At 42.7% G+C, this 12,777-nt stretch overlaps 1 protein-coding gene across 1 annotated transcript; it reads right to left on the bottom strand.

Annotated features, from left to right (window-relative positions):
- Positions 1-5,984: 5,984 nt before the first annotated feature.
- Positions 5,985-11,986, bottom strand: LOC144477347 (uncharacterized). The gene is made up of 18 exons (XM_078195046.1): positions 11,849-11,986; positions 11,494-11,645; positions 11,245-11,406; positions 11,042-11,128; positions 10,411-10,610; positions 9,065-10,174; positions 8,687-8,779; positions 8,413-8,554; positions 8,225-8,327; positions 7,976-8,063; positions 7,651-7,827; positions 7,390-7,490; positions 7,254-7,312; positions 7,061-7,112; positions 6,895-6,962; positions 6,684-6,820; positions 6,401-6,568; positions 5,985-6,285 (listed from the first exon to the last, which is right to left on the bottom strand). Exons 1-18 carry the CDS (start codon positions 11,866-11,868, stop codon positions 6,106-6,108), a joined length of 3,099 nt encoding a protein of 1,032 aa, XP_078051172.1. The 5' UTR covers positions 11,869-11,986; the 3' UTR covers positions 5,985-6,105.
- Positions 11,987-12,777: the final 791 nt, after the last annotated feature.

Here is a 12,777-nt window from a genome sequence, read left to right on the forward strand (position 1 = left end):
GATCAATAATTTTGCAGAGTTTTTATAATTAGCGACGAAAATTGTAAGGGATGTAGCCCGATTTATTTGTATAGCGCAAGGGGTTGAATCAGCCAGAGAATTGCATGGGGTATCTTTGGAAATATTTCCATTACGCATGGAACGATGATAGTGAGTGGCAACGTTTAAGAATTATTCTCAAACGAGTAACGAAAACTACGATGCCAATGAAATATTGGTTCCATTTAAAATAGCGTTCGATTAATGTAATACTTATTTCTATCGAATTGTTCGTGCGTCCGAGGCTTAATCATTGTGAAAGGAAAATGACTGGTATATTTAACGAGCGTTAATGGCCACTTGCCCTCAAAATACTTCGCTCTTTTCTATCATCCATTTGATTTCGAAACCGATAAGTAGCCTTCGACATGAATGTCACGGATTTGATACAGTCCAATTTCCACGTGCCGTAATACGCTGATACTTTCAATCCGATGGATCAGTCCGCAGCGTGTGTAACGCTGCGCGATCAGCGTATCGCTATTATCTCTTCGTAATACCAACTTCTTCTGATTTGCCTGTCGAGACGTCTGAATATAATTGCTTTCCGTTCATCGTAAACGAGTCGCGCGAAAACGAGAAGAATGATCTTGCCACGGAATTAGATGAATTCAGGTAAAGCGCACGCCTGACCACGCGAACCATTGAAACAACTGTTTCCTAATTGTTCGTTTTGCAACTAAAATCTCACAGGCCTTGCTCATCTTTTTGCAAACAAAATTCGCTGATACGTGATAAAATTATTCGTAATTAAATTATTTCCGATCAAATTATTTGCATTGAAATGATTTCTAAAAAAATTATTCGCAATGAAATGATTTGTAATCGGATCTAAAAGCTTGAATATTAGCGAGGGGATGAGCGGGTCTTGTAAAAAGTTGATTATGATCGAAAGAGCGAATTCGATGGAATCCTGTACACGGTTCGATCCGTAGATCTCCGAAACACCATAGATGGGTTAAAAGCGTTCGCGTCATTCGTCTGGAATGGAGATATATCGAAGGCTCGATGTATCGGCCATTATTCACGAAATAAGACGTATCGTCCCCTTAACATTCAACGGCAAAAAAGTCCGCCGTTTACGTGCACGCGACGCGCAGATTCGGAAAGATTCTATAAAAAGTAAAGCCGCGTAATTCGTGCGGGGAGGACTGGAAAAGGAGAGATGGCAATTAAACCTATTATGTCCCGCGCGGTTAAGGCAACCGGTATGCTTTCCGCCGGCGAGACTTTCTCGTCGATGGCTCTTTTTGTTTTTTTCTTCTTCCCCGCGTGCACACGTCACCGAGCGCCGCGAAGGGGGTTTAGACCATCGCTGCTTAAAATGTACATACGTGAATCCTCGATCGGATGCCGATCCGATGCATTTTAATCATATACTTTAGCATGGGATTATGGACCAGGCCTGCACCGTCGGCGGCGGGATTCAATGAAGAGATACATCGGCGTTTTAGCAAATTAAGCAACCTCGCTTGCGTCATTGTTCCTCGATTAACAGACATCGTTCCGGTGTAGAACAAAATAGATCGCCGATTTTTCTGGAAGATAAAAATTGTCTTCGCCGATTGCAACTGTCTTTAACGCGTGATCTCATGATATAATATATAGTATTATATAGTATAATGATAGATCCTTAAAGTGCAAGAAAATTTGTAAACTAACGACAACGAACTAAATCGACGATAGGAAGGAAAAAACAAAAAGCGCGTGTCGCGTCGTCCGTTTTCGAATTTTCGATGAAATCCCGCGTTCCCTGGTTTTTCTGTCGCGACGATGCATCAACGTCCGCGGCGAAGGAGAACCGTCTTTATCAAACGTAAGCCAGAAGAGTTCGCCTCCGGTCATTTATTAAATCTGAAACGGTCTCGGCGGCGGTGTTGCGCGATGCGATTTATGCGGCTCGGTATTCGTCGTGTCTCGTAACGCGCGCGAACCCGAGCATAATAAAAGCGGACACGCCGCGATACAATCGAAACTGTATCTAAAACCGATTAAGACGAATTTCAGGATTCGCGAGCACCGTAAATCTCCGTTCGCGAGCGAAACAAAAAAAGAAAAAGGAAAACGGTCCGATGGCTCTCCGTGTGTCTGTGCTCCCCCCCCCCCCCCTTCCCCCCTCCGGCGTCGCCCCGCCGCGCCGTGTGTCCGCTATCTCACTCGTGTACGATGAGCTGCTGATACAATAAACCCCGTGACGCAATCTTGCATAATGTATCCCTATCTTAACCAACATCCCACGTTGCCACCACCTGTATTCAGCACGAGTTCACTGATTGCACAAACTCTCTGCATCCAGGATGCGAGCGTGTGTACACGTCGGACAGTTGAATCCGTGTGTCTGCGTGCCCTACTAATTTCGTGACGCGACAGTTCTTCTTCTTCTTCTCCTTCTTCTTCTGCCTCTTCGTCTGCGTCGTTCACTTCATCGACGTCGTCCTCTCTTCCGCCTTTTTATCTATTTCGGCAGCAATTAAACAAATCAGGCCTTAATTAGCCGGGGCGAAATTAATTAACACGGTGGAGATGATGGACACGCGGAAATTCGTCGTCGCACGCTTTCTAAGGGGTATTACCTCAAGCCATTGAAATATTAAGATGACAAGCGATACAGAATCCGCGGACGCTTATGGATTTATAGAGCTGTTTGACGGGCAACATGGAAATGGAAATGGATATACTTTCTATGGTGTGCTCGGAGATGCGGAGGCGAACGGTCTACCGCGGCTACGGACTCCCGTCTAATTTAATAACCGGCGTTGTATTTGCACAAAACTTGCTTTCCCGACGACGTTTATAGTAATTGGATCGCGCGGTTCTTTGCGCGAAAACAAAATTGTTCGAAAAATTGTGAAAAAATGCGTCTCTTAATTCGATCATTTTAATCGACGAAAATGAGCTGATCGAACGCGGACAATTTTTATTTCGCACACGACGACTTCGGCGCGCGTTCGATTAAAACGTAATTGGTTCGAACGAAATGTAATTAATATTGTTCGCGCTCTTCCCGATTCTCTGTACCCTCGCAGTTCATTTTGGATATTATGAAATCGGCCGAGTTATTTCTCTCTCGGACGTGTTTCACCGGCAGACAAATAGACGGTCTGCCCGCGCGTAGAGAGACATCGGTGCGCGTGTCCAAGAGAAAAGCAAACGAGAGGGGAATAAATGAAATTACGAACGGCTGAATTAACCTCGCCGAGTGCTTGCTTAATAGTTTTTCCGATGATTATCTGCGACGGCGCGGCGTCAACGAGGAGAAGATAGCAAATTAGTTTCGGAGATAACCGTTGCGTAAAGCAATCGCTGCCCCGGCTTACGTGCGTGCACGGCTTTCGCGGTTTTCTGCGGTTCGATTGTTCCGCGCGGAGACATTCTCGGCTCGCCTCAAACAAGCAATTTATTATGCTCATTATATACCGTGCACGCTTTCCTCCGCAAAACGCAATTCCCCTAATCGTTTCTATCTCTTAAACGCTCCGCGATTTTCATCTTTCTTGCCGCCGCCGTGATTGATTTCCTATAATAAATACCTCCGCGGTTAATGAAATAATTGGGCACCGGCATTATATTTGTTTTAGCCTCCGCGATTAATCATTCGCTATTGATGGTGGCAACGTACGTGGCATAATATCACGTCGAAACTCGTGTCGGACATCAGAATCTCAGACGTTCATTTACTGATAGATTCTTCTTCGTCATTCAATGTTGGTCATTTTATCGCTACAAAAACCATGATGTATGCTATGTACCGATCAATCTGCGGCGCGATAATTTCTGTAGAAATATGTATAGTCCTCGCGCGAGATGAAGACACCTTCGCGGTCGCGTTTCGTGGGGGAAACGCGAAGGTGCCTTCCTGTCGCGCGAAGACTATACCTGACGTAACTATACCATGTGTATAAACATATTATATTTAATATATTATTATATCTAATTTTATCATTAATTTTTTATTTAATATATTAAATATATTATGTGATATATTATAATTAGACCGCGGATCTTCGTGCATTCATGATAGAAACGTAGAGCTGAAATTGTTGCGATTATTCTATTATCATCGTCGGCGAAGCGAATTAATATGGAGTAAAATAATTCAGCGTTGAAGTACTCTTGGAGATGATGATGTGTAGGTGGTTGGTAGTAGAAACGCCGCGTGTGCGACCATACTTTTAAGGAAAGACGGCGGTGCGGGGTCTCGCAAGACCGATACGCCGGGTCCAAAGCGAATTTAGCAATTCCGCGCGCCACGTTATCACGATATCACGAGCGATCCTCAGCGGCGATAGTTTTATCGGTGGATATGCACATTGTAATGGGGTGCATCCGTTCTAAACGGCGGCCATTTATTCCGATGAATCAGAGCGTGCTTTCTCTGGCCGAGCATACGCCGCGCCGCGGATCGCGATCTATACGTGTATACCTGTTCGATATCGCCGCGCCGGCATAATCGGAGGAGTTTCACCACTTCTCTCTCTCTCTCTCTCTCTCTCTCTCCCTTTCTCTCTTTCAGTCTCTCTTTCTCTCTCTCCGCTTGATCTGTGAAAGTGTTGGTGGCTTGAAGATGAGCGCTCGTGCTACAGTTAGGTAATGTTCTTTTGCCCGATCTAATTTACTGTCCCTACATCGATCTACAACTGTCTCACCGAATTGCAACATCCGCGCCGTTAACGATGCAATGCGCGGTTAGGCGCTTACGCTTTTGATATAACGCGGCTAACTTATTGCCGGCTAGGAACGCGTAGACCCGTCGCGATCCTCTTCTTCGCTCTTATTCGCCCCGTTTCGTATCATTCCGTTCCGTTTCGTTTTCCGCGGTCTGACGACACGAAATCATTTTTCATGTACTGCGAACACGGCGACGGCGATCATCATCATCATCATCATCATTATCATCATCACCACCATCATCATCATCATCATCATCATCATTATCATCACGATCACGATAATTAGAGCGATTAGATAATTGGCATTTTATTAGGATTCCTCGTTTTACGGAATATTTATCGGCGTTTAACGATCGTGATTGCTGCTACCTGGCTAGAAATTCTTCGATAAATATCTGCGAGTTAAATAACTCACAGTGTGATAGATATCGTCGTTGGCGATTTTTAGTAAATATTAAATACGTTTATTCGTCATGTTACTTCAGTTTTGTGGTCGACGATGTCGTTGTTCCATCGCTTCGATGACTATCAATTTTATGTGAAACAGCGTTTCAAGTTCGTCGTTATTTTATTTTTACTTTTCTATTCTATTTGACTAATAATTTTAATCTTTGCAGGAAGAAAAATGTACCGTCGCACGCGTGGCCATCGCAACCCTCGGCGGCGCTGCGAAATCAGAATTGCTGGGAGCATATCGATAGCATACTCACCGATGAAGAAATGAAACGATTCCTGTCATCGTATCCCCCCCGCAGTAACGTCCCGAGTGCAAGAGGTTAATTTCTATAATCCGACCGTTGAGCAACGGTGCCGCGACGAGGGTCTCCTCCACCGTCTGCGAACGGTGAGATTAGGCGAGGGGCCGTCGCGTACCATTGGAAACGTAACGAAGAACAGGATTCTCGCTTCTACTCGCGCGATCGTTCGCAAATTGTTCGCGCCGTTTGCCAACGAAGTCGAACGTCACCTTGAAGTCGACGTTGGGAATACTTCGTCGATCTTGTAACACTGAGTTCAAGGCTGTTTCGTTCGATGGAAAGCGATTGTGTCGAATAGAAATGAATATAATTGTCATAGAAAAAAAGTTGAAGTCCGAATTTGTCGATCGGAGAGCTTAACATTGAGAAAAAGTTGGATCGGTATCAGATATTGGTGCGAGTCTTATAAAGGACAATATTCCTGATCGAGAAGAAAGGTAGAATTGAAAATGGATCGTGGATATTTTGTTAATAACAGCCTAAAGGATCAGTGGGTAAATGATAAAGAACGATAATCTATAAGCATATATTTTTATTGTATTTCAAACTCAATTTTTTGATAAAACAATTTACTGTGCGTTCTACATATTTTATCTTTGGTTGCACTGTAACGACTACGAATGCAAAACTATAATAAACTATATCCATATGTTGCATTTCTTTTTAGGGTTCATGGGACTACCTGCCGGACAGTTGAAGGATTCAGCGAAGCCGTTTAAATTCGACACCGAGCCAATCACACGGAGACGTCCAGGGCTGTGTACGTCGTACTTGCTGCTTCTCTTCAGACTATCCGGGTCTTGAACTTCGCACCACAACTGCAAATACACATTTGAGCAAAGTTAAAGGGTATCGATTAGGTTAAAAGAGATATTAATATCTCTACCGCGCGTGATAAATTAATTTAAATTACAGATCCGATGAACGACTCACATTGGCGAATGCCAAGAAGAACGTTTGGTTGCTGCTAAACTTCTCTAATCCTGGTAATAACGGGTCTGGCCTATTGCATTGTCTCAATCTTCGGTGATAAGCCCCCCACACAGCCTCCAGGCCCATCGTGTCAGCGATATTCTCGCCGGCGGTTTGATTGCCGTAGTCCTAGAATTGATCGCGATATTTAAGGTATTAAATTAAAATAAAATAGTAAATTAAATTGCATTTACAGAATACCGAGGATTCGTTGACGTTGAAATTAATATTGTGGAAGATTCACCTTAATTTTGAAATCCTCCCCCTTGACAATATCGTAATTGTTGTACTGTTCAACGAAACATTCTGCTCGTTTGTCGTAAGCCGTCGCCATTGCGGATAGCCATTCCGTGGGCTCGCCTTTGCGGTTATACAAATGGCCTGCAACGTAATTAATTAAACAATCGTTCTTCACTCGATATAATGAACTATTTATAAAAATACTCTTCGCTTACCAGAATCATCGAAGCCGTGGTTTACTTCGTGACCTATTATGCTTCCAATAATGCCGAAATTTAGGTTCCTGAATTAAAAAAATTATCATTGTTAACGTCTTCATTGTTTCATAAATCCAGTTTAGATGTTTCATAATATAAAATAGTACGCGTTCTAATTATTTACCATGGTCTGTTCGCAGCAAAGAAAGGGTTTTGGAGATCAGCAGCGCTGATGGCTACGTTAAAGAAAGAAAGTTTTATTTTAAACAGTGAAACATAGTACTCCTTGATACCAGTATTTAAAAACATTTTATAGATTCATTTATTTAATTTTATTATCTTCTTCAGAGTTTATATCATTTTGCTACTGTACGAACCTATGACATTTTCCGTTGGCATAAAGAACGCATTCACCATCAATGGATCCATAGATAGCCTACGAAAAATGATAAAATATCGTTTTAAAATATTCCACAGTGGCATGGTGTTCGATAGTTTCGAATAAAATCTTACGGGGGCAACTCGTCCGGGATCAGTAGAAGTCGCAGTTTCTTCCATTTGAGATATCTCATATAGTTCAACAAATTATCGTAGTAAGACGGACCGATCGTGAGCTGTAACAATTTCTCCTGTTAATCTGCCATTCTTTGTCTCGATTTTAAAATTATTTCCAAGGAAAGAAAAATCATTGGATTGGATCTGTCGTATTATATTAGTCAGTTTGCCCGAACAGTCCTCGATAAATAAATCGCTGCTGAAAAAGTCAAAAGTTACCCCTTGGAAGTACTGCTGAACCATTGTCTCGTTCCGATACCAATCGGGCGAGCCGACTATGTGCTCCAGATGCACCAACTTGCTCAGTATAAAATGCTTCGTGTCCTCGTCCAGCCAAGTCGACGCCTTGATTTGATGCTCGATTTCTTTTTGTATGTCGTCGATCATGTCCCTGGCCTGTATCGTTAACAAACGGAGACGGGACGGTCAATACTTAATTTATAATTCAAGTGGTGAATTCCCGAGGCTTTCGAATTCCATACGATCGGTGAAAAGAGATCTTCGAATTTGGAAAACGTGAAAAGATATGATATTAGAAAATTACCATTCTCTCCAGCTGTTGTGGGAAATGCTTTTTGGTGTATTCGTATCCGATAACGTCGGACAGCTCCACTTGCGTGCATCGTTCCCCCCTGTAAATAGATGAAACAAAGGAACGAGTTAGGATCGAGTCAGAAAGCGAAGAAAAATAAATAAAATAAATGAAGATAAAAAAAAATAAAATAAATATGCGACAAGAGAACTGAAATTATTTATGAGTCGAAAATCATTTTGAGAAATTGTGAAACAGTGCCTATCGCTGGTTGTCCGGGGTTCCCAATCCTTGGATAAGAGTCTTAGATCTTCTGACGTGAGAACTCCTACTGTGCTAATGAAGAGCCAGTGAATGTAATTAACTGTAACAAACGAGGAACACAGGGCGTTATTACGATCAATTAGATCGATGGTGTAATTGACAAAACAACGTTAAATGTTTCGTACCGATAACTTCGGCCGGTGTCTCGTCGAGCAACTGATAGAGGTTCTCGAAATATTCGGTCTGCGACAACGTAACTTCCATTTCGTCGTCGATCTCCAGTCCTGCCTCGTTGAACAGCTTCTGCACCTTCCTCTTCCAATTTACCTGAACATTAAACAGCCGCGAATTAGAAACAACGTTGTCGCGTCGATCATTACTTTGTCAAACTAAACGCAAGCGTGTCTCGCAAACTGTCTTTTTACCACTTATTTCGAAACGTTCGAACGAAACTCTCACCTTGCTGGTCTGCTTATGAGTTCCCAGATCGTCGTACCAATCCTGGAATCCGCTGAGCGTCGTGTTCTCCAGCTCGTAGTCCGATAATGTAATCTAAAAAAAAAAACCAACGGAACAGAATCCCGATTAATTTTGAAACGAGCCAACACAATCGGACCGCGGATTACACGCGTTTACGTGAACGTCGTGTAGTTGGTGCAATCGCCATCAGTGGAAACAATTTATTCCCGATCAACGTGAAATTTTCAACTGGTTAAAAAACGACGATTGACGAAAGTAAGAAATGTCCAAACGACCGCTGTTTCTGCAATAATCGCGGAAGATTTTTGCTTCGCGGAATTTTTCCGCGAACGTTGTCGAGACGCGGGGATCGTTTACCTCTGCCAATTTCAGCATAAACTCGAGAAGGTCGTCGGTGCCTTTCTCTATCTTCTTGCGCGACACCTCTATGCCTCTGACCTTCGAAAGTGTGAGCGCCGCGTTCATTACATACTCCCGCAAGGTTTCCTTGAGCTTTTCGATGGCCTCTTCTTCGTCTTCCTCGTCCTCTTCCGTTTCCTCTGGCTCTTCCTCTGGCTCTGCCTCTTCCTCTTCATTAGCTCCGCTGCTCTCTTCCTCCTCGCCCTTTTCGCCATCCTCTCCGTCGTCATTTCCACCATCCTCTCCATCATCCTTTCCGTCATCGCCAGTGTCAACGTCGTTGTCGCCGCTGTCTTCGTTCTTCTCGTCATCGTCCTTCGGAGGCTCGTGGGTCGTCTCGATCGCGATCTCCCTCACGACATGATGAACTTTCTGTTGAATTCTCCTCTTAGCGTGAACCTTCTCCAGTTCGTGTCCGTAATGATGATTAATGTTCTTCTTTCGCAGGTGAGCCTCCACCTCGTCGCTCTTCCCGTTGTTCCTGTGAACTACACGCTTCCGAGCGTGCACCTTCTTGACACCCTTGTCGGCGCTCTTCCCGGAACGTTTCGGATCACTCTTCCCCGCGGCGGACTTCTTCAGATGACTCGTAGGAATGTGCCTATGCGCCGTCGATTTCCTGCCGCTCTTCCGCGACTTCCGCTGGACGACACCGTGCTGAGAGCTCCGTCTCTTCAAGCTGCGTCGGCTACGCAAAACGATCTCCTCGACGATGTTCCTCTTCGTCCTCTTTCCAACGTTCTTCTCGCGGTGCCTCCTGCCGACGCTGTGCTTGCTGCTCGACCTTCTACCGTGGTCCAGTTTCTTGCCACGGCTCCTTCTTCCGGACAACACCCTCTTCATTCGCGCGTTCTCCTCAGTCTCGTCTTCCGGCTCGGCGTCCTCCTCGATCCCTTCATCCTCTTCATCCTCCTCCTTGCCTTCGTCGTCCTTTGGGCCGGTTTTCTCTTTGCTGCCTTTCTCCTGGCTACCCTCGCCGCTCTCGTTGTTCTCGTCGCTGGTGTCCGAGCCCTGGTACGGATCCGGGAGCAGCCGGTAAATACCGGGCAACAAGTGCGGCGTGTCCAACTGAAATATTCGAAGAGTTAAATATATCTTATTTTAAATGTATTAAAATTTAGATATATTGCTTTAAATATGTGTTTAGAATATCTGAAATATCGGGACGCTAATTCTTAATGAACCACCCTCTGTGTTCGTACACATATCCGGAATAAAATAAAATATAATATAATATGTGCTGCAATAAATTAAAAATTGCGGTCGAATTAGTTATTGCTCTGTTACTAAACGCTTAGCCGTACTATTAATGTTTCGTTGCCGTCCATCGACAGTTGAACGCTGAACATGTCGAAGAAAGCGTTGATGCCGGTCAGACGTGCGTATTGGTCGTCAACTATCTGCCAGTTGTATATGCGATCGTTCCATTCACCATTCTCCATTATCAACGGCCAACCACCGTGCCTCCACAATGTAGCAAGGAGGGGCTCCAGCGATTCATCCGCTGTGAGATTTATTAAGTAACGTATGTAATAGATAGTCTTTTTACACGACAGTATATTTTCTTGCAAAAATAAGAGAGTAACGTGGGATAATATTTGTTTCAGCGGAGGCTCCCGTTTTTTGGGATAAATTAGATTAGCGAAGAGAGTAGTATCGAATAGGAGCGAAGTGGCGCGTCTGGCCATGACATATCAATTCTACTTCTTGTCATACTAAAAGCCACGCGATCTTCGCGCGTTTGTTCAACTCAGTTGTCTCGAAGACAAAGTCGTTCGTGAAAAGGTGCTATTGTTTTTTATTTATTTAGTTAGTTTTCTATGTAAAATGAGCACCCCTCTTTTGGTTCTTCTATCATCCCTTACTATAAGCTAGAAGAAAGTTTCTAAAAAACACCGAGCATATTACTGTATATTAATTAACAAAATTAACTACCTTTATCCTCCATACAGCTCCGGTACCATTTCTTAGCCAGTTTCACGGCGAATATGTCGTCAGGTTCAATCGGCGATTTCATGAGCCCTAGAAATTTTCAGTATTTCACGTTACAGTATTGTTCGTGGATATTAGTTAACGCAATAATTAGTTAATTGTGAAATATGTATTTTCTAATTCTCGATTGTAACTGTGGCACGAACCTTCAACTTGCTTCTCAATTTTTTTCATTACCATTCCCCACAAACTCGGGAGCGACTCGGATTCAGACTCATCATTCAAGTTGTCCCACTTTCCGCATGCGTATTGATAGAAATCATCGCAGGGATCGACAGACTCATCCATGCTCTCTTTGATCGTCTTCGCTGTTTTTTCGGAAAATTGTTTAGGAAAATTTTTTCAAAATTTTTTTGAAAATCGAAAGGTGTTTCTATGCACTTGGAAGTACTTACCGATCTGCTTGCACTCGTTTGAGTCGCATACCGTGGTTTCTTTCGTCTCCTTCGCGGCGACAGCTTCGCGTTTCGCGGCGAACAAACTCGCCAAGCCGAAAGGGTAATCCCGGAAAGATGGGTCGGCGCTTATGACAGCGCCGATGGACGCCCTAGAAAGAAGATGTTGTATAACAATAAATAGTGGTCGAACATATCAGACATTAAAAGTGCAATTTTGCATGATAGAAGAATTGAATTTAGATCAATATTTCATGAACGAAGTATTAGATAACACTTTTAATGAACGAATGAATGAATGGACGAATTTAAAAGAATGTAGAAAAGACGAACGTTTCGTGAGATCTATACTTACAAGATCAAAATCCGAATCATTTTCGCAACGCAACTAAAGGCCGATCTTCGCGATAACAAAGTCGGATCACCGACGGGTCGGTCACTCTTTCTTTTTGCGAAATGCCCGGAGTAGATTCTATGCGAGCATTTTATACGCGTGAAATAGGAAGGAACGATTTGATAGTCTTGACACTGTACTACGATAGCGGATACGCGAAATCGAAACGGACAGAAACAGTGCATCCTCTGCCCTTGTGAATCGTGCAGATAATTTATCTAGCCGTAACAAGTTGCCACCCAGCAACTGTTAATGAAATACTATTTCCTTCCGGCTTGATAAAAATGATTACGTTCGTTGCCAAGGATTTAATAGAATGATAAAAGATTGGCGAACCAAAGGTAAACTGTTCTATTTATGTGCGTGGGCGGTGATAAAAGTTATGCGCGAGTTATCATTGAGATGAAGAAAAAAGCGAGAATCTTTAACACCATTTATTTATTGTTTGATCGCAATTCGTTAATTTGAGCAGAATTACTTGCAGCTACGACTGCATACATACATTCTTGTTTTACGTTTAATTTTAGCTATTGTTCCTAGTATTTTTTTTTATCTCAAATACTTGTATTTTTTTTTGTTTTATAGTAGGTCATGGTTATTATGAACACCAATTTTTATTATATCTAAAAAAATTTATTATATCTATAATTGTATTATAAAATAATATAAGTAAATGAAATTATTCTAATACAAGAAGTTATTGAAGAACAGCGTATTCGAAATAGAAATCGGAGAATTCAGTTCCAAATGTTGCTAATTTTTCTCGGGCACTAGTAAAAGATAATAAAAGATTTACTTAATCGCAAAGATAATACTATAGACATACAGTTTTTATATTCTTTGTTGGAATAGGAATGATGATAGTACAGGTAAAATTATAGATTCAGGAA

Source organism: Augochlora pura, chromosome 11 (assembly GCF_028453695.1).
Source record: "Augochlora pura isolate Apur16 chromosome 11, APUR_v2.2.1, whole genome shotgun sequence".
NCBI classification, from domain to species: Eukaryota; Metazoa; Arthropoda; class Insecta; order Hymenoptera; family Halictidae; genus Augochlora; species Augochlora pura.